This window comes from Bos javanicus, chromosome 2 (genome assembly GCF_032452875.1).
Source record: "Bos javanicus breed banteng chromosome 2, ARS-OSU_banteng_1.0, whole genome shotgun sequence".
Classification (NCBI taxonomy): domain Eukaryota; kingdom Metazoa; phylum Chordata; class Mammalia; order Artiodactyla; family Bovidae; genus Bos; species Bos javanicus.
Window position 1 is genome coordinate 130,234,480 of NC_083869.1, and position 22,244 is coordinate 130,256,723.

The window sequence follows — 22,244 nt, forward strand, 5'->3', positions numbered from 1 at the left end:
AAAGAAGGTGGAGCGCTGATGAACTGACGTGTTCAAACTGTGGTGTTGGAGAAGACTCTTGAGAGTCCTTTGGAAAGCAAGGAGATCCAATCAGTCAACCTTAAAGGAAATCAACCCTGAATACTCTTTGGAAGGACTGATGCTGAAGCTGAAGCTCCAATACTTTGGCCACCTGATAGCAAACAGCTAACTCATTGGAAAAGACCCTGACGCTGGCAGAAGGAGAAGAGGGCAACAGAGGATGAGATGGTTGGATGGCATCACCGACTCAATGGACATGAACTTGGGCAAACTCCGGGACATGGTGAGGGACAGGGAAGCCTGGCAAGCTGCAGTCCATGGGGCTGCAAAGAGTCTGACATGACTTGGCGACTAGACAAGGACAAAATCTGTGCTGAGCTCTGTGCTCAGTGTTTACATCCTATCGCATAGTGGCCATGAAAACGAAGGAGCAGGTACCATTCTTACCCCTGTCTCATGGAGGAAAGAATGAGGTTCAGAAGGGTTACGTCACTTACTCAGGGTCACACAGCTACCAAAGAAGGCAGGATGCAAACCCTGGGAATCTTGATAGACTTCACTGATAGGTTACACGTGCCCCCGGATACGGGCACAAGTAAAACAGCCTATGTATCCTGATGGTGGAAACTATACAGCCTTAAAAAAACAAATCCAGAACTCTAGGGAGTGTTCTGAAATCTGGAGAATGTTTAGGTTACACTGTTAAGTGGGGGAAATGATAAAATGTAGTAGAGTATCTCAACACTGTAAAACTAATGTGACAGAATGTGCTAACACTGACATAACCAAGTGGGATTTGAGGTTCTTTCCTTCTTTATTTTTTGAACAGTTCAGGTTTGTAGAAGGATATGTTATTTCTATCAGCTAGTAAAAATGTTGTCTCACTTCCCAAATACCTTTTTCTGAAACCCACCTCAGTTTCAAATGCTCTGGGATGGGGTGGGGGGGCGGGTGGGAGTGGGATTGGCTAGAGCTGGGTTGTTTTTCTAAGGGATGTGATGTGGACCCATTAACCCAAACTGGCTGGACACGAGGGGTGGTCCACTCTGGGCACTGCTGGAAGCAGACGGCACTCCAGCGGGCGTGAGGGCGTCAGGAAGTGAGTTCCTGCTGCTCATGTTTGTGAGCCCATCTGCTCCACAGGCGTTCAGCCCCAGGAAAGCTGTACTTTCGTAAACCCTGAACCAGGGGAACATCACAGGGGAGTTTAATGGAGGAGAAATTCTCGGATTTCCAATCCTAACTCCAGAAACGCTGAGAATCACTGATGGGAGACAGCAAGTTTCTCTTTCACAACGGCCTTTCCTAACACTGTCTTATCTCCCCAGTGAGAAGCCAGATGGGGAGTTTTTAGTTATCACTTTCTGTAACAGTGATCCCAGTCCAGAGAGTCAATAATTAACTTATACCTGTGGTGCTCGGCAAAGCGGCTAATTTCTGCAAATTCTCCAGCAGAAGGCCCAAGTCTGGGAACGTCATCTTCACAGCCTGCAGCAGTTTTACCAGACTCTCAGCACTCAGGGTCTTCTCTTCAGACATCCTGTGCAACAACTTTTCTATCGTCTCCTTGGGCGTGCTGCCCTCACAGCAATTCAGAATCACCTGCAGTGGCGAGCAATCAACCCGACACCAGTTACTGGCAATTCTGAGAGTATCTGACACACCACTGGAAAGCCCAGCAAGACTGCATTACCAGCTGCCCCGTCTCCAAGTCTTCTCTGCTCATCTCTAGCTAGCTGTCACAGTCTCTTCCTTATTCTGTTTCGATAAAATCCAAAGCATTCTCCAAACAAACAGTTCTATGAAAATCTTTCTCTTTCAACTCCAGGTCTGTGCATATTCTTTACCTCACTGCATTTTGTGAAAATATTCTTACGCTAGGCCTATGTGACAGAGCGAGCAGTTTACATCAAAGCTTTAGATTGAGTCTGTTCAGACACTAAGATTGAGAAATCGACCAGCAATTAATAAATACGGTTACAGTGTTTTCCCATTTTATCCAAAAAGTGGCCAGAAGTTGCGAGTTCAGAGCAACGCTATTATTTTCCTTCCTTTATTGATACAGCAATTTGAATATCCAGATACTCCGTTTGTCTGTGGTCTCCAAAACAACCAGATTCAAAGTGCGCTTTCGGATTATTTCCCCTGTGCGTTCCTCATTACCCCTCTCCTCCCCAGTGGCCACAGATACCAGTTCCAGCTATCAGCCCACAGTTCTACCCACTGGTTCTTCCCTGGCATGCTAGAGGGTTCTCTGAGTCAACAGGGCACAGGACTCCAAAGGTTGAAAAGTCAAATCCCTGACAGTTAGTTACTTTATAGCTATTTTCCTATTACAGTAGAACTAATTCTTCATGGGCTGCAACTCACTCTATATAACTTGGTTCTTGTGGATAACTTTGGGGATTATTTCAGTACATGTAGTCTATAGGTTCACAGTAACTGAATCCTGAGGCTTCCCTTGGGAAAAAGCCAGCTCTCAGGGGAAAGAGTTAGGCAGATCAGTCATTGTTGCATGTCAGAGGATGCCACTCTCAAATTACTCCCATTTAAAAAATAATAAAATCAGGTATAAAACCAAATTGGTTTTATATATGTAAAAGGAGTATTATATCTATTAAAGACATGTATATATATTAATAAATTAAGTTGTCATATTTCTTGTCCGTACAGAACACAGTCATTCTCTTTCCTTAAAGTATGTATATTTCCTTAAAATATGCATGTCTCATACATATCTGATTTCTATCTACTAAATGAGACATAATTTAAAATAAGGGCTTGTACCTAAAAGCTATTCTGATTTCCATGTTACCTCTCAGATCCTAAGCGATAACCTGATCCAAAATGAGGCAGGTGGATACTGTTAAGAGTGAGAAGGAACTGCTAAGCCAGACAGGCCTAGTTTGAAACCAAGTTCTAAAATGTATGGCCTCTGTGACCTTGGGCAAGTTATTTAAGTCTTTAAACCTTAATCTCCTCATCTGCAAAGGAAAATAACAATACCAACTCTTGCACAGTTGTTATGCGGATTCTCTAAAATGAAGTTCCCATTTGTAGAGCTAAGCCTAACTCCTAGGACAAGTGATTGCTAGTAAATGACACTGGTTACCAATATTAATAGGAACCAAGATGCACAGGGGTTAAGACATGTGCTTTGTTCACTTATTCATTAAAAGATCTTTTTTTTTTTTAAATGTGGACCATTTTTAAAGTCTTTATTGAATTTGCTACAATCTTGTTTCTGTTTTATGCTTTGGTTTCTTGGCCACGGGGCATGTAGGATCTTAGCTCCCCAAGCAGGTATCGAACCAGCACCCCTTCACTGGAAGGTGAAATGCTAACCCCTGGACCACCAGGGAAGTCCCAGATGTGCTGTGTTCAGAAGTCTGGGTTCCAGTGCTGGCCCAGGCAACCGTGCCTTTGGGTGCACTGCTCACACTTCTAAAGCTTCTGTTTCTCCATCTTTAAATTAGGGTAATAGAGGAAATGGCAACCCACTCCAGTTCTCTCGCCTGGAAAATCCTACGGGTGGAGGAGCCTGGTAGGCTATAGTCCATGGGGTCGCAAAGAGCTGGGCACAACTGAGCAACTTCACTTTCACTTTTTCCTCCCCCATAAAGTTACTACAAGGGTAGAATTTAGTAAGGCTTAAAAGGTCCTCAGCACACTGCTTGGCACACAGAAAGCAATAAATAAGTGGCAGCTATAGTAATTACTATTTCTGTATCTGTTTCCAATCCTGAAGTAAAGAAATGCCTATTTACCACTTCTTACAGCACCCAAGGTATGTTTACAGACTGTGGTACTTGTGATTAGCATCATTCCAGAGGAGAGAAAGTTCCAAAGGCCCGAGACGGCACGCTCCAGATGGTATGAAAACACTGTGCCTATGCGCTCGACATCCCTCTCTGCACTCCTGCCTTATTATGCTCCTCCAATTTTCGTGAGAAAGAGTAGCTTAATGAAGCTCTGGTGGAACCCCAGTCCTAAGAAGTGCTTTTGTGATTTACAACTAATTTAAGTTCTTCTGCTTCAGCCCTTTCTGTCAAGCAAACCGAAAGTGACAGAGGAAAATGACGGTGGGGTCTGCCGGGCTGCGGGGAACGAGGCTGAGTCTGAGCTCTTCCTATAAGGGCTATTTCACCAAGATAATGAAGCAGTTCAGAGGACACATTCAATCTAGCTAATAAGGAAAAGGTCTGAATGAGTAACTGAATGAAATCACTAAACAAGGACGGGGTACCTCTAGAGCTAGAAGCAGCTCACTTAAACTGAATGCCTAAAATTACACTTAATCTCAAGTCTAAGGAGAAAATAGGGGTTTAATCTTATCCTGTGAGTATATATCATCTTTCTCAAGAAGTTCAAAGGAGTTAAATTTTTAAAAATATAATTTTAAAAATACAATTTTGAGATGAAAAGTTTTCCCATTTTATATGAAAAAAAATGGCAATGCAATATCATCAAGAATAAGAAAATCTAGGATCCATTCCCTCACTGTGAGTCCAATACTCAGCCATCACACCCATGGTTCGTAAACATTTTCTCTCCTGAACAGTTAAACCACTTCCCACAGTTTGATGGCACGAAAGTTCTATCTCCCTATTTCTTCCTTTCCAATATCAAAATATTTTTAGCACAAAGTTGAAATCGATAACACCAACAAATACAGTTATCTAGTTGGCTTGAGAAGTCATGCTAGCAGTTTTATGAGGACTTTAGCAGCTGGCTGGAGGGAGAGTAAATTGGTACAACCTTCCTGAAGGGCAATTTGGCAATATATATCAAACACTTGGAAAACTTGACACTCTCTCTTCCAAATTCTCACTTCTTAGAAATTCCTCTGAGAAAATAACCTGAGATGTATGCAAAGATCTATGTGCAAAATGATCCCTGCAGCATCATTTATGATAGCAAAATACTGGAATAAGCAAAAAATAAGAAAAGAATGCCCAACAGGAAAGCATTAAAGAATCATGGTACAGCCATTAGAACAGAATACAGCTACCATAATCCATACTGCAGGTATGGAAATACATGCACAATATATCCAATAAAAAAATAAACTCACAAAACTATGTGATACTCCCGTCCCAGGGTGATTTAGACGAGGAAAGTGGGAGCACAGGCTCCAAAATGTTAGCAGTGACGATCTCTGAGTGCCGAGATGCTGGGAGGTTTAGGTTTTTTCCTCTCTGCTTACTTTCCCAATTGTGACTTCTTTACTTTAGTACTTACTTACTTACTTTAGGAAGTGACTACTTACTTTAGTGACTTCATCACTAAAGATGAACAGTGTTATCATTTATGTAAAAAGTGTCATAATAATTAGAAATGTGCCTAAACACACACACACCTAACTCTTTTGGGGGCAAGAGTTACAGAGTCAGAATCTTACAGAGTCAGAGCAGGGAGAGCCATCCGTCCGTGCATCTAAGGATGCAGGGGATACAGGAGGCATGAAGTAAGAACCCGAGCTTCAAGGCGCTTTCCGTGTAGCATGTGAAGAAATACTGCAAGGGGAAAGGTGCTCTGTGCCACAAGAGAGGCTTAAAAATAAGTGTCACATGAGTTCAGGAGGGAGCAAGAGACACTGGACAGTTACCCTTTTCTCAGAGCCAGGCAGGAATTCCTCCTCCACTGTTTCCAGGAACTCCAAAATGGGTCTCAGCTGTGTTACACACCGGATCAGGTCCTCTTTGTGTTCCAGTAACAGAACAGACAAGGTCTTTCCCTCCTCTGTGCTCCCTGGGGGAGAAAGAGCTGGAGACGGACAAGAGAAGCTAGTCAATTTGAAGAAAATGACAGTGTGGTTTGTCAAGAGAGATCTAACAGAATAGTAAAGTGATTCGCAGCCTATTCTGAGCACCCGAACGCAGAATCTCTTTTTGGAGAGGAAAATACTTTATCATTCCGTTTAAACTCTTCTATGAAAGGCAAAGTGCTTCATTTATCTGTCGAAACACAAAGCAGTCGAGCCAGCAGAGGTTAGCGTCTGCGTGGCAAGGCCACCGCTTTGTGCCCAAACGAGAAAAAGCTCAGCCCTTACGTGCTGTCAGCAACCAGTCCACCCTGGGCACGCCAAACACTGATCTGGACGTGTGGCTTCTGAAGGGCAGGAGAACACGGATGATATTCTGCAACTTCAAGGTGTCAGATTTAGCTAACTAGGGGGCAGAAATGAAGACTCAAATTCAGTTTGTATATGTTAACACGCAGCCTCTGGAACTATAGGTAGAAATTTATGTGCAAATCACTTAATAATAACTAAACCACTGAAAAAAATGGGATCACTCAAGCAAGCTTTGTAGCATCTTCCCAGAACAAAACGCAGTCACTCAGGTGGATGGGGTTTCTCCTACCTTTTGGCTGCACTACTTCTACAGCCTCCAGTTTTCTGTCTGACAGTGCTGTCTTGACTGCAGGACTGGAATCCTGGTACAGCCGCAACAGGGACACAACGGTCTGAACACCCAGGCTCTCACTTTTTACTTTATCCAGGATTCTCTGAAATGTTGATTGTCCTTCACCCTCAAGGCATCCCATTATGGTCTGCGGAACACAAGTGCCCAGAAAGAGACGAGTCAGGGATCCCATGCTCCCTGGATTGGACAAGCAGGCCCTCAACAGTATGGTCCCTGCTGACATGACCTTTCTATGACACTTGATGGTATTATCGCTTCTGCAACACAATTCTCTGACTTCCTGACACGGAAGTGTTTTGGTAAGAACTTGCCTTTCTGAACTGAAGTGAAGTCGCTCAGTTGTGTCCGACTCTTTGCGACCCCGTGGACTGTAGCCTACCAGGTTCCTCTGTCCATGGGGTTTTCCAGGCAAGAATACTGGAGTGGGTTGCCATATCCTTCTCCAGAGGATCTTCCCAACCCAGGGATCGAACCCAGGTCTCCCTCATTGCAGGCAGACGCTTTACCGCCTGGGCCACCAGGGAAGTCCAAAGTCCAGTGCTTTTCTGGCCACTCTTTCTCTGCCTTCCTCGATGGCTCTTCTTTCAAATCGGTAACCAAAAGCAGTACCTGAGACTGGTCTCAACTCTGTTTTTTCTCCCTTATACACTCTCCTTTTGAAAAGCTCTCACACACGTCGCTTTATGAAGACAGCCCTGAAAACCAGCGTGCTCATCCTGAACTCTGTTTCAATCAAGAGTCACAGTGTCTGTGGGATGTACCTGATCCTCCAGGGGTCTCAGCACCACATGCCTAACACCCAACTCACCTCCATGACTGTTTAAACCTAGAGCACTAAAATGCCAACAACTCCAGGGGGAAGATAAACAATGTTAGCATTCAACTGAGTGTCTCATGCAGATGGGAGGAAGGCCAACTGGAAGGCAGAATTAATATTTCTATCTCAGCAGTAATGAAAAATCTGGTAATCAAAACTTAACTTCATGTGGATAGCATTATACATAATCTTTATATTCCTACTTGGCAAAACTACAACCTACCTCTGATGCTTTTTAGTATTGATACTACAAAGGAAAATAGTTTTCTAAGGAGAGTCTTTAGAGAACAAAAATCTAAGGTTTTCTAGACACACACACACTCACAGCAATATACACAACACAAAAGGATCTCATGAATATGTACACTGGCAAAGTTCACCCAGTTATTACATATTCTGACAGTAATTACATGTTTAAAATTATTGTTTAGAGAGACTTGATCTCCTTGCCTCCCAAATAAACAGGATTATAAATGAGTCAGACTCTGTGTTTCTTGAGTTTGCTCGAGCTTGTTTCCTGATCAGAAAGGACTGTATAAAGCTAACTTAAAAAAAAAAAAAAGGTTCCTATGTTTTTCGGCCATCTCCAAAAGTAAACAGAGATAAAATACATAATCCACACTAAGCTTTTACTGGAATAAGTAACTTTCATGAACAAAAGATAAATCGTTTTGTCTCTATTTTAAAAATAATAAATAAATAAAGATATCAGTTGAACGCCTAATTCTCTTTGGTCTCATTTATTCGGGCTTTCTGGCTTTCAGCAGTTGGCCTATAGTCTCCTTAGAATGCCTCTTCTTTGACAGCAGTAGGGACCTGCGGCAGGCAGCCTCTGAAACAGCTCCTAGCATGCCCGCCTCCAGGTTTTCACGCCCTTGGGCTGAGCCTCGTGACTCGCTTCTAAGAAAAAGAATAGGGGACAGGTAGCGGGCCGGCAAGTGTGAGGCTGGGTCACCGTGGCTGCCATCTCACCCCTGTGTGGACTCTCTCAGCGTCTTTGCTCTAGAGGATGCAAGCTGCCATGCTAGGAGGGGCCCAAGAGAGAGGCCCTCGTGGCAAGGAAGTCAGTCCCTGGCCAACAAACAGATGAGTGAGCTTAGGAAGAGACGTCCCCAGCTGAGCCTCGGCGTGTCTGCAGCCCAGGCTCACACCCTGAGTGCAGCTCCGTGAGGGACACTGAGCCAGGGACTCAGCTGAACTGTGCCTGGATTTCTGACCCCCAAAAACCGTGAGAGCATAGATGCCTGTTCTTTAAAGCTGCTAAAATTTAAGAGAAATCCGTTCAACGTAGGACCATGGGAATAGGTATCTCCTAAAGACCCATGATTGCTCATACCCTTAGTTTTAAACCTGCTTCTTCCTCTTTATTTTCCATTTCCTCCCTCCCTTCCTCCCTCCCTCTGACCGTCTTGTGCACTTAGTTGATAACAGCCTACAGCTATCTCATTGTATCCTAGGCCACTTTTCGTTCTCCAAAGCTCTCCGGATATCCCAGGTCCGCCTCTCTCAGTATCCAATTTGTCTGCATTATCATTTGAGCCAGTGGGGAGGGGAGCTTTCATCAACGGTGGGATCTGATGTGCTGCTCATTATCCTCACCGCCATCTCCTCCTCTGCCGAACTGCTCAGCAGTGAAATTAAAACATTTGTTAACTTCATTGCTCAGCAGTGACACCAGGGTGGCCATCTGGGAAGAGAAGCAGGGCTGGGCTGATGAAAGGGCCAGGAGTGAGCAGTCAGCTGCCGGGACGGCCCTGCGCCCTGCTCTTTCTTCCAGAACCTACTGCGGACCTGCATCAGAGCCAGCACAGTTAACTGTTAGCTCCATCAGCGCCCTAGGCTGCCTGGGGCTCCACAGCGGAGTAAGCCCTTTTCTGGAAATAGGGAATCTGCCTAAACAGAAGGGTGTCACATATTGCAACAGGCTGGAACTCACTGATTGCTATCACGGAACAGAACTTTAGGGAAATGAACCAAAACAGACTTTTATTCTTCAACCAGACATTTAGAACCCCTTTGATTCTTAGAGTTAAAAGTACTTCAATAAATTCGTACCAATTCATGGTCACACAAATACTCAAAGTACTTTTATCTATGAGTGAAATACGGGTCAATATATTTCAAGACGGAACAGTTTTCTTTCCCTCTGTTGTCTGTGAAAAAAATGACTCCATCTTTCCTTTACACTCAGATCTTTTAATGGCATTTACTTATTTTCCCAACTGCCCGCCTACGGCCTTTGGACTTGTCTGGGTCACACCACACTCTTGTTTGCTCATACCTTCCCTGAACGCTGAGGGCCAGACAAGGGTGACAACGAGACGGACCACGACAGCTCAGCGCCACCCCAGACGCTGTGCATATGTGCCGTCTACTTCACCCCCCACGCCAGACCCTGCAGGCGCTACCACGACCACCTAAAGGAGAGTCAGAGAGGCACAGTAACTGGCCCAAGGTTGCATGGCTGGTGAGCAGAATACCAGGATGAAATGCCGGCTCCTGGCGCCTCTTTTGTGAGGTTCATCTTCCAGACTTTGAGTGTAACCAAATCCATTTCACTGGATTTTACTGGACTTCTTAGAATCAACATCAGATGGAACACTGGTTAGCCTCCAGACAATCTATACCATTCCTCCTGGTCTCAATGATTAGTGCGGAGACCAGTATACAATAGGTGCTTAATAAATGTTTGTTCAACTGAATGAAATTCCCTTCCCATAAGACCACCAGCCCTTTGAGCTATAGCTGCATATCTTAGACTTGATAATTAGAAGAGACTTGAAAAACCAACTTGTTTATCTCTCATAGATCTGTAAAGTGAATCCTACCCCTTCACTTCTCAAGAAAGTTACCCTACTTTGTCAGTGAGCACAGCCCACAAAACACAGACCTGCACTTCTTAACAAACCCTTGAGGTCATGACACAGTTGAAAACATCAGGTTCACATAAGAGCCTTCAATGTTATTTGCCTTTGAAACAAAGGTGAAGGAAAAAAGGATGCTACCAGGCCTTTGGTTTGGGAAGTCTTTCTAGAACTTTAGGTGAAAAGTAGATCAAACAGCAAGGAAATCAATAGTGGAAAGAGATACCTCCTTATTCTAGTCAGACTCACTTTGCTATATACACAATGATTTAAAAAGCAGGGCCATGGCTAGGAATAAATTAAAAGTTTTAGCATAAAAGCTGAAAAAAAGTATAAGTTTCTGGTGGTTCCAGGTGGTAAAGAATCTGCCTGCCTTGCAGGAGACGGAGGTTTGATCCCTTGTTTGGGAAGATCCCCTGGAGAAGGAAATAGCTACCACTCCAGTATTCTTGCCTGGGAAATCCCATAGACAGAGGAGCCTGGGGGGCTACAGTCCCTGAGGTCGCAAAGCGTCAGACACAACTGGGCAACTAACACTTTCACACTTTTCTTTTACTCAGCTCAGCCAGAAAGCCCTTTAGGTCAGTACCTGCTTTTTCTAATGGGTCAGAGATACTACACTGAGATGAAGACAAGCGGAAGACACTGTCCCATCCCAACACCCCAGAGATTTCTCTGTAATCAGTTGTGGCTTTGGTTTCACACAATTCAAGCCCCCAGCCTCTTCTCATGTTGCTGCAATCGCTGCTCAGGCAATGGCTTTGCCACCTTTCATCACTCATCTCAGGAAATAAAACAGTCAGGACACTGGCTCATGTGTCCTCCTTAACTCAATCCAGGCCAACGGCCTATCTCATATCCGTTTTTTAGGGGAAAAAAAAAGGAACTGACTAGTCCATCTCAATCAGAATATCACTATAAGCCTTAAGAGGCCTCAAAATTACACATCTAAGTGTAAATTATTTTTAACATTGAGCTATCTCTTTTTATATAATTTTATTAATTTATTTTTGGCTGTGTTGGCTCTTTGCTGCTGAGTGGGCTTTTCTCTAGTTGTGACGAGCAGGGGCCACTCTCCAGCTGTGGTGTGTGGGCTTCTCATTGCAGTGACTTCTCTTGTGGAACATGGGCTCTAGGGTGCACAGGCTTCAGGAGTTGCAACTCCTGGGCTCTGGAGCACACACTACCGAGTGTGCGGCGTACAGGGTTACACGCTCTGCAGCATGTGGGATCTTCCCGGACCAAGGATCGAACCTGTGTCCCCCGAACTGGCAGGCGGATTCTTTACCACTGAGCCACCAGGGAAGCCCAAGCTAATTTTTTTTTTTTTTTAAATGTGATGATGATTAACCAAAAACAACCACCACTACTACCAAAAACAGTCAAAGCTATCTGGGAGCTAGAAATGTATAAATAAAACAACACCACCAAACAAACTCCCCAAACAACCTTTAAAACTGTAGCTGAAATGTAGAGTGCCTATGTGCCAGGGTTTCTTTGCTGTCAAGACATTCTATAAGGATAGGGATCCAGCCTTATTTATGTTTTTTTTTTTTTCCCCTTAGCAACCAGCTCAATGCCTGGCACATACCAGTTGCTCAGTAAATATTTGCTGAATCAAGAGGAAAGCAAAGAATAACACTTGGGAAAATGGGCATTCAGCAACTCCTCAAAACACTGAGAGCTGTCAGCATAGATGCTGTGACATCTGCCATCACACATTAAGAATTTTGTAGGCCGTTAACTTCTCCAGCAATGCTTCTCCAAATGTAGTCTAGAGGTACCAAAAAAGCCATCCACGGGGAACTCATTCAAGATGGAGATTCCCAAGCTCTACCAGAATGTAAGATTCAGACTCCGGAAATGTGGTCTGGAGGCGTACATTTTAACAAGATCATTTTTATATACACTGAATTGTTACTCTAGAGACTGATGGCTTTGTGTGAGACACTACACTGGCAGTTCAGAAAACTACTTTCAAGGGTAATGGCACCCATTTGAAAGCATGACTTGCAAATTAAGCTTAAACATCAACAGTAAACCATCTCGTGTCAAAGGAAGTGACCACAGTACTAGGATATTATAAGGCATTAAGTGAAAAAGGAGTTTCAAGGCTGACTGAGTCCAAAAACACCGAGTTAATGTATCAGCAAACAGCAGCAGTCATCCCCTGTTGGGCTCCTTCTATGTGGCTGGCATCTTAGTATGAGTTTTACATAAATCTTAATTAATTCACAATGACCCTATGATGTAGGTGATAACTCTCCCAAATTTTACAAATTAGGAAATTAAGACTTATAGAAAGTAAGCCGATGAAGGTCACAAGGCTAGTAAATGGGGGGTGTGTGTGCGCATGCTCAGTCACTCAGTCCTGTCTAATTCTTTGCGGCCCCACGGACTATAGTCCACCAGGCTCCTCTGCCCACGGAAATTTCCAGCCAAGAATACTGGAGTGGGGTCCCATTTTCTACTCCAGAGCTAGTGAATAGTAGAGCTGGATAAATAAATGGTATATACATACAATGGAACGCCGCTCAGCAATAAAAAGGAATGAATATGCAACAATCTGGGTGAACCTCAAAATAGTTATGCTGAATGCAAGAAGCCAAACCAAAAGGAACACAGACTGTAGGACTCCATTTATGTATTTACTCGAGAAGATGCACATTCATCAAGACAGAAAGCAGACCAGCGTCACCTGGGGAAGGGCGAGTGGAAAGGGGGAGGATGGATGGATTGCCAAGGGATGTGAAAATATTTTTAGGGGGGGATGGACACGGTCACTATCTTGACTGTGATGATGATTTCAGGTTTTGAAACTTAGCAAACTGCAACCTTTAAATATGTGCAGTTTGCTATATGTCAATCATACCTCAAGCTGTCTGAAAGAAAGTGAGAGCGTGAGGGAAAGTGAGAGAAAGAAGTATACAGGGCCTATGCACAAGGCAGGGACTCCTAACTCTCTCCTGCTTGCTCGCTCTACATATATACACATATTTTTTTGGCCCTGCCAAACAGTTTGCCAGATCTTAGCTCCCCAACCAAGGACTGAACCTGGGACCCCTGCAGTGGAAGCGGCAAGTCCACCAAGGAATTCCTCCTCCAACTCTATGTTTAATTTAATCTTATGTTCTTACAGTATTTTTGCCTTTTTCTTTCTGTAGCTGAACAATTTATTATAGAATAAAACAGAATCAGTGTTAAATGTAGCCACCAAGTGTTTGTAGAGCTCTTACTCTGACCTCTAAAACCGAGGAAGAAATAACATAATCCTATAAAGATCACCCACGGAGAATCAGTGTTGTTGCAAAGTACTATTACTGTTGTTGCCATCAAAGGATTAGGGCAAGGAGAAGGGGGGAAATGCTGAATGAATCCTTATACAGCAAATATTTTTTGAGCACCTGTTATGTGCCAGACACTTTTAGGTACCAGTGTTAAGAGAAGAAAACGCGTCAGACACAGTGTGGGTGAGTACACACGTGACACCGGTAACCCGAGGACTGCCGGTCTAAGGAGTGACGATGCCCCTCTGCAGCCCAAGTTAAGTGGGCAGGAAGTCGTAAGAGAGAAAACGAAGACGGGTGTCTGTAAGCTGGCGAGGTAACAACCTAGTGACAGACATGATGGACTGGACCGTTAAGAAAACACCCAAGTGCAAAAATATAAAACCATCATGTCCTTCTGCATAATCAGCGCCAAGAGTGCCAGGATTTACAGTCTGAAACCTTCCCTAGGAGAGCCATCAGGGTCCACGCCATCTTGTAAACAGTTTCTCTCTCAAGAAAACAACTTACAGCCAATTGTCAGTAAACTATGGTTGCGGTAAACACTTGACCTTGAATTTATTTGTTCAAAAAAGTAACTTGTTGTGGGGCAGAGCGAGAGAGGCTCAAGATGAAGGGGATACACACAAACATACATACTTACGGCCGATTTGGGTTCTTCAGTAGAAATCAACACAACACTGTACAGCAACTATCCTCCAATTAAAAATTAAACAATAAAATAAAAAGTAACTTGCTATGAATTAGGGAACTATTTAAATAGTAGAAGGCATGCATTGCTTGGATGAATAGTAACTGGTGATTTAGTTGCTAAGTCATGTTCGACTCTTGCGACCTCATGGACGGTAGCCCACCAAGTTCCTCTGTCCATGGGATTTTCCAGGCAAGAATATTGGGGTGGGTTGCCATTTCCTTCTCCAGGGGATCCTCCCGATCCAGGGATCGAAGCGGGGTCTCCTGCACTGCAGGCGGATTCTTTACCAACTCAGTCACCAGCAGTAACTAACAGCCATTAAACTGCCTACAGCACCAGAGGCCTCCCCACCGGACCTGCCAGTCAGATGAGCAAGCCTGCAGGGCAGCGCCCGCTCACTCTGCCAGCAGCCCTCAGAATAAGAGGCGAGGCCACGAGAAAGGGGAAGCGAGGGAGTCCTAGAGTGGCCGTGTGGTCAGCCCTGCACCGTCAAGCGTGAGGAGCTGGGTAGTGAGGGAGCCCACTGGTGGGGACGCATCTCATTGAGATGACAGAAAAACAGAAAACATCAACCAAGTAACAGAGATGATAAGCATTTGCCAGTTTTCTGTAGACAACACTGAACAGTTATACACCCTGACATACACGTATCATTTTTACCCCGTTGGGAGGCAATAACTCAGTGCAAGAGAAGAGCTCTAACATCAGAACGCTCAGGTTTGACTTCTTGCTCAGAGTTTAGTTTCATGACCTCCGCAACCTTGGCCAAGCTATATCACTTCTTTGAGATACTTCTTCTCATCCGTAAAACAGGGATATAAAATAATAAAATAGTATCCACTTCAATGATTTTTGTGAGGATTAAATGAGATAACTAACATATGTACCAAGCATAGCACGGGTAAAGTATTTAATACAAGTTCCCCATTATTGTCTGAAAATAGCAACTGTATTCCTAAAAACTGGATGCAATTTACTATGTAAGTTTGTATTAAATCCTTTTTGTATCATGTTTTCAGTATTTATGGTTATTTTGTTTTTTGTTTCTATTATTTGATCTATGATTTGGGGTTATCTGTGACTGCCTTCTGCCTCATTTTATTCCTGATTAATCAGGAGGAAATGGTAACCTCAGTTAAGTATTCTGGTTCAAAACTGGGGATTCACCTAGTGATCAAAACGTGTTTTTGTTTTGAAAATACCTTGCCTAGCACTTTTGCAAGATTGTCCTTTTAGGGGGTAAATGTCCCCCCACCCAAAAAAAGCTTAAGGTTTGAAAAAAATTGAGACCCCGATACCTGATCTATCCTGAGAACATGAAACCAGCTAACAAATAAAACTCATGGTACCTACCTGCTTCTGCACATCTTTAATTTCTGAACACTCTTCTAGTCTTTTTAAAACATCCTGGGTAATCAAGAGTGCATCTGAAAAGATTTTTTCATTTTCTAGAAGAAAATTCAGCTGGTAATGTTTCCCCTCATACTCTGAATGGAAAACAAAACAAAATTTAAAAAATCAGTGGCTGATTACTTGAAATGATTTTTACAAGTGTAAGCTGAGAACTTTTAGGTCATGCACTGCATTTATAAATGGTATCTAACATATCAACTATGAGCAGCAGAAACACCATTTCTCACAGCTTCCTCCTCTGTGTCATCTTCATCCTAGTTAAGATAACGGGTAAAAATAAAACCAGTACACGGTCATTCCAATACAATACTGCTTTCTGCTTTGTGGTTCACCTTCAGGCTTCCAACGCTTAAAACCACAGACGAGCTTAAAAGACGAATGCCCTAGTACAATTATTGCATTGGATCTTGGTTTCCAATCTAACAGTGGTCTTTGACAAGTTTATCAATGAAACAAAAAAACTCATAAAGGTCACTGAGTCCAGTAATAGAAGGACAGGTTACAAAACAACGATTAAGTGAGCATTACCTTGTTCTGTGCTTGCTTCCTTGGCCTCCCTAAAGGTTTGTACAACAGGGGCGGAGGGACAAACTTCAGCTGAATGAGACCCCGGGGTGTCTGTGTGCCCCTGAACCTCCTGGGCAGCAGGAGGATCCACTCTCATCTCTTGCACTGCCGTATGGACCCCGTGCTTCACCTCCACTTTCACGGGGCCCTCTGGGGGAGTGGAGACCTCCGGGGAAGTATGATGCTCTCCAGCACCCTCGGAGGAAAGGATTTCCGTTTCAGGCTTCTCCGACTCCTTCCTGGACGGCTCTGATGGTGTGGAGACGTCCCTCACCACCTGACCCTGGACAGAGCAGTTTACGAGGCTGGCCAGAAGGTTTTTGCAACTAACGGCCACGTCGAACATCTGTAGGCTGTCGGCTAAGGAGATGATTTTGGAGAAGTTGTGCTTGCCCACAGGCAGTTTGCCTGTGTACATCATTTCCAACAAGAGGGCAAACTCCTCGGGGCTCACGACAGATGCGTCGATGGAGATGGTGTCTGTGTTGTCCAGCAGGGTTTTGAACAGGAGGCTGGCAGCAGCCAGGACCAGCTTGTGGGCCCTGAAGTAAATGGTCCCGATGGAGATGGTGCAGTCACAGAACTGCTGCTCCTTGCACAGCGTGTAGAGCTGCTGCAGCAGCTGCCGGCCGTAGTTGGGGAGCTCCATCACTTCAGCTCTGTCCGAGGACTCCCCTTCCTCTCTTCTTCCAGAAACGCTTGGTGAGGGTCAGCACACGGTCCTAGAGGAACCCCCAGAAATGCCATGTTAACGCTTCACAAGCACACAGGGAAATGCCCTGAATGAAATATTAAAATGAACATGCAATTCACTGGTTCATTCAGCAAATGCTGCTGAATAGCAAGGGGTGGGTGCACTGAATTAATCATGAAGATAACTGGCATGGGTCTGACTGCATGAAAGGGAGTCTGCTTGTGTGCCATCTGGACGATCTCATTTGATCCTTACAAGATACTCTAACCTTCCCATTTCACAGATGAGACTGAAGCTCAAAGAGACTGAGAGAACCAGCCTAAGGAAAAATAGCCATTAAATGGCATGCCCATGTCTCATTGATTTCAAAGCTGTAAGTAACAACACTGCTAAATGTGTCTGCTCCCGAGTTCTCAGCCAACTGAAGGAGACAAACACATATGAACAGGTCTACAATACAACCCTGACCTGCCTGGAGCACTGGACATAGGTCACCATTCCCCGCCCTCCAAGATGCATTTCTCGCTTGCGCCTGCACTCTGGCTCCTCTGCAGGGTCCTCTGCACCTCTTTGGCCTCCACAGTTTTCTTTGCTCCAGGACTGTCACCTCACATCTTATCTTCTCTCTCATCTGATTCCACACCTTTGAAACATCTAAATGCTCAGAGCTTTCAGATTTATATCTTTTGCTCAGACCCTTCCTCTGAACTCCAGACGCACACTTGGAACTACCTACTGAACACCTCCAACTGGAGGCCCAATCAGCTTCTTAAACTTAAATCCGAACTCCCCTGCCACCTTCCCCCCACTTCACAGCAACTCTGTCCCTTCTTGTTGTTCAGATACAAAACCTGGAAATCATTCTGGACTCCTGCTTTTCTCATGTCCCTTATCCAAGGCTTTATAAATCCTGTTGGCTCTATCTTCAAAATACATCCCAACTCTAATCACTAATCACCACTTCCCCTGGCTCTCCTTCGGTCAGCCCACGTCACCATCACCTTTTATCCGGGTTACTGCAACGACGTCCTAACTGGTCTCCATGCCTCTGCCCCTTCTGAGCCCTACCTCTCTCTACCCTACTCTCTCTATCTTCAACCCAGGAGTCAGCGTCATCTTTTAGGACACAGACAGGTACCGTCCCTTTGTACAAAAGAATCCGTGGTTCCTGATCTCAGAGTAAAAGCCAAATGCCAGAATTTGACTCTGGCTGTCATTAGCTCTAGAACTCATCTTCCCCCTGTTCCCCCTCACCCATGTGCTGAAAGCCCCAGGCCTTACGGGCTGCTCATGGAACACATGAAGCACACTTGTGCGCAGGTTTCTTCACATGTGTGTGTGGCTCACTCCCGCCGCCATTAGGGCTCTGCTCAAAGCCACATGATCAACGAGGCCTTCCCTGACCATGTTCTTTAAACAGTAGCCTCCTCTCCAACCTCAGAACATTCCGTCCCTCTTATTCTATTTTTCATCATAGCTACTGACACGTTTTTATTACTTACTTATTATGTACCTCCCTTCACTAGGACATAAACTCCGTTAGAAGACGAGCTTTGTTCCCCTCATTGTCTGCTGTATCCCAGTGCTTAAAATTCTGCCCAACACGAACACTGCTGGTTAGTTGGTGGAATGAATAAATGAATGGGAGGAAATGTAATTATCGATAGAGATTTGTACCTGGAAGCCCAGCTTGGGGAACAGGGATATCCAAAAGTCAAAGTGAGGTTTCTGCGGAGGAGCTAACAGCTAACCTGCCTTAAGAAATGAGTAGGCACTGATGAGGGGAAAGAGGCATTCCAAGCAGGGAAGCCCGCGGGAAGCGCACAGATAAGAACACGTCACACGGTGGCAGGAAGGAGTTTAGGAGGGGGGAGCACAGGAGATCAGTGATAGTGGGACATAAAGAAGGGGACAGGGAGCGCCCGGACACGAATCTGGAGAGGCAGGCCAAGGCTCCGCCCGCAGAGAGGCACACAGACCACGCTCAGGGGCTTGGATTTAGCCTAACGGCAGTGAGGAGTCAATGACGGCTTTGAGGGACTTTAACTAGGACAGTCGCATGTCAGATATGCATTTGGGAATATACCATCCAAGCGACACTTGTGCAGAATATGAAGGGGATAATGCTAGAGTCAGGCTCTATTACTGCAGAAGTTCAGGGGTAAGTCATTGAGGGCTTTGACCAGGAGAAGTGGTAACAGAAGGGAGAGAGAGAGGTAGCAAAAAATAATTTAGAAAGTGTAACGTCATGACTTAGTATCTGAAGAGATGTGAGGGAAGTCAGAGACAATTCCCAGGTTCCTGGTTTGGTGAGTGAGTTATCCGAAATGATCCAGATAACACGAAAGAGTTTAGGGAACGAGACATCTACTTCTGTTTTGGGTCTGAGGATGTTATGATGATAGCAAAACTATATAATCTCACTTGTATAAATTTTTTAAAAGCTACAAAAAGGATGGAAAGACATTTATCAAAATAACAACGGTTGCCTTTGTTAGAAGGATTATGACTACTTTATCACTCTACAACTATTTCCATAGTTTCCCACATTTAAAATTGACAAATAGAAATGAAAATATTTCCAACTTCTGGTTTCCAGGTTTCTCGTCTGGCATGTAAGGAGATTAAAAGTCACCATTCTACCCTGACAACAAGTGAAAAGGTAAATGGAAAAATCAACAACGCTTCTGAGCTCTGTCAGAGAAGTGAAGTCACGGGGCAAAAGCACTGCCCCCAAAATTGGAGAGACAGGCAGAGACTCACAGCTTCTCAGAGAGAAAGCCACCAACACAAGTCCCTGGGAAACAGCACCAGAACAGGAAAATTGAGCTTAAGTTGACAAACTGCTAGAGGCTCAGGGTGGACAAGCCTGAGAGTTAAAAACCCCAGAGGGGTGGAGTCATAATTTTGTGAGTGTTAACTCCAAGAGTTCTACTGAGTTCTAACAGCATATCCTGGAGAAAAATTCCCTTCTGTTCTGGCAGGAGGAAGGAGAAAGTAACCATTCTAAAATATGACAAAGCATTCTGTTCTTCTCAACAAGGTGTAGAATCAGAAAATATTTCACCAGAGTCTAACCTAATTGGAGGAGGGGAAATACCCAATTTCAACTTCAGCCCACTCCAGTCATCCTGAACCACTCAAAGGTGTGGCAGGGGCGGGTAAAAGCGCTGGGGAGGCTCACAGGCCGGGGGCGCAGGCGCCAAAGGACGGAGACCGACTGTCTGTAAAACACACTTCCTCCTCCTCACGCCTCACCACCTCAGTGCTCTAAACACACCGATGAAAAACAGACTGTCAGAGTGGACCAAAAGACAAGACCCATCTCACGTTGTCTACAAGAAACCCACTTAAAGATGCACATAGATTACAGTCAAAGCTTTCTACCCAAGAATGGTCACAAGGCAGGGGTGTCTCATTTCACCATCGCTTTTCAATATCATTCTCACCATACCAGGAGAGAGTAAAGGTATACATACGGGAAGGAAGGCACAAAACAGCCTGTTCACAGATGATATGACTGTCTGATGAGAGGATATATAGAAAATCTGAAGGAACTGACAAAAAATACTAATAATAGCAAGACTGCAGGATACAAGATAAATATAAAAGTTAATTGCTTTCCTCATCAGCAATGAATAAGTGGAATTGGAAGCTAAAACATTCCCATTTCAGTTGCACCCCCAAAAAGCAAAATTTAAAAAGTGAAATACTTAAGAATAAGTCTAACAAAATATATATAACATGTATATGAGAAAAACTACAAAACTCTGAGGAAAGATAGCAGAGAAAAACTGAGTAAATGGAGAGATATTCCATGTTCACAGACAGGAAGACTCAGTGTCAAGATTTCAGTTCTTCTTAACTTGATCTATAAATTCAAAACAATCCTAATCAAAATCTCATCAAGTTATCTTGTGGATACTGACAAACGGATTCTAAAGTTTATATGGAGAGGCAAAAGATCGAGAATAGCCAGCTCAACGTCAGGGTAGAAGGACAAAGTAGGAGGACTAACACCCCTCAGTACCAACTTCAATCCTCAGCCACAGCAACCTAAACGGTGTGTGACCAGCGCAAGAACAGAGAGACCCACGAAAGTACAGCCAGCTGCTCTGTGACAATGGAGCAAAGACAGTGTGATGGAAAACAGACAGCGTTTGCAACAAATGTGGCTGGAACAACTGGACATCCGTATGTGAAAAAAAAAAAGAAGAATCTATTAAATAGACACAGACCTTATAGCCTTCACAAATTTAACTCAAAATGGATCACAGACTTAAAAGCAAAAACACGATACTATAAAACCCCCAGAAAATAGCACAGCAGAAAACCTAGACGAACTCAAGTATGGCAATGACTTTTTAGATATACCTCCTAAGCCATGATCCCTGAAAGAAATAACAGATAGGATGGATTTCATTAAACTTAAAGCACTTCTGCTCTGTGAATGATTATGTTAAGAGAAAGAGAAGACAAGCCACAGAGCAACAGTCTAGGAAAAAATATCTGCAAAAGACACATCTGTTAAAAGGCTGTTATCCAAAACATACAAAGAATTCTTAAAACTCAACAATAACAAAACCCAACCTGATTAAAAAATAGATCAAAGACCTTAACAGACATCCCACCAAGAAAGAGCTACATAGCAACTAAGACTATAAAAAGGTGTCTAACTTCATATGTTATAAGGGAATTGCAAAGAAAACCTATTAGAAACACCAAAACCCAGATCACTGACAACACCAAATGCAGGTGAGGATGGACGGCAACAGGAAGCGTTATTCACTGCTGGCAAGAATACAAAATGGTACAGCACTTTGTAAAACGCTTTAGGAGTTTCTTATAAAATTAAGCATACTCTTATCATACAATCCTACAGTTGTGCTCCTTGGTATTTAACAAACTGAAAACTTACGTCCACACAAACACCTGCGTGCAGATGTTTACGGCAGCTTTATTTGTAATTGCCAAAACTTGGAAGCAATCAAAACATCTTTTATCAGGTAAATGGATAAACGGTGGTACATCGCAACAATGGAATATGATTCCGTGCAAAGAGAAATGAGCTATCAAGCAATGGAAAGACGTGGAGGAAACTTAAAATGCATAAGTGAAAGAATCCAACAGAAAAAGGCTACTATATGTATACAACCATACAATACTCTGGAAAACGTAAAATGATGGAGATCGCGGAAGATCAGTGGTTGCCAGTGGTTAGGAGCAGGGAGGGATAAACGGGGGAAGTACGGAGGGTCTTTAGGGCAGAGAAACTATCCTCTATGGAACTGTGGTGACTTCAAATATCAGACACATGCCAAAATCCATAGAATGCATGAAACCAAAACTGTACCCTAATGCACAGGAGACAGGGATCAAGACCATCCCCATGGAAAAGAAATGCAAAAAACCAAAATGGCTGTCTGGTGAGGCCTTACAAATAGCTGTCAAAAGAAGAG

At 43.9% G+C, this 22,244-nt stretch overlaps 1 protein-coding gene across 9 annotated transcripts in view; it reads right to left on the minus strand.

The window, feature by feature from the left end:
* The window catches only part of ZBTB40 (zinc finger and BTB domain containing 40), a 78,457-nt gene that overhangs the window by 20,773 nt on the left and 35,440 nt on the right, over window positions 1–22,244 (minus strand). For all 9 annotated transcript variants that reach the window (XR_009731838.1, XM_061393878.1, XM_061393856.1 and 6 more), the window contains 5 exons: window positions 16,053–16,813; window positions 15,465–15,598; window positions 6,387–6,576; window positions 5,630–5,787; window positions 1,431–1,623 (listed from right to left, as the gene is read on the minus strand). Coding sequence is in view for 8 of the 9 variants with exons in the window: in XM_061393878.1 (XP_061249862.1) it covers window positions 1,431–1,623; window positions 5,630–5,787; window positions 6,387–6,576; window positions 15,465–15,598; window positions 16,053–16,740 (1,363 nt within the window). In the remaining variant the exon portion in view is untranslated. The remainder of the gene's footprint in view (window positions 1–1,430; window positions 1,624–5,629; window positions 5,788–6,386; window positions 6,577–15,464; window positions 15,599–16,052; window positions 16,814–22,244) is intronic.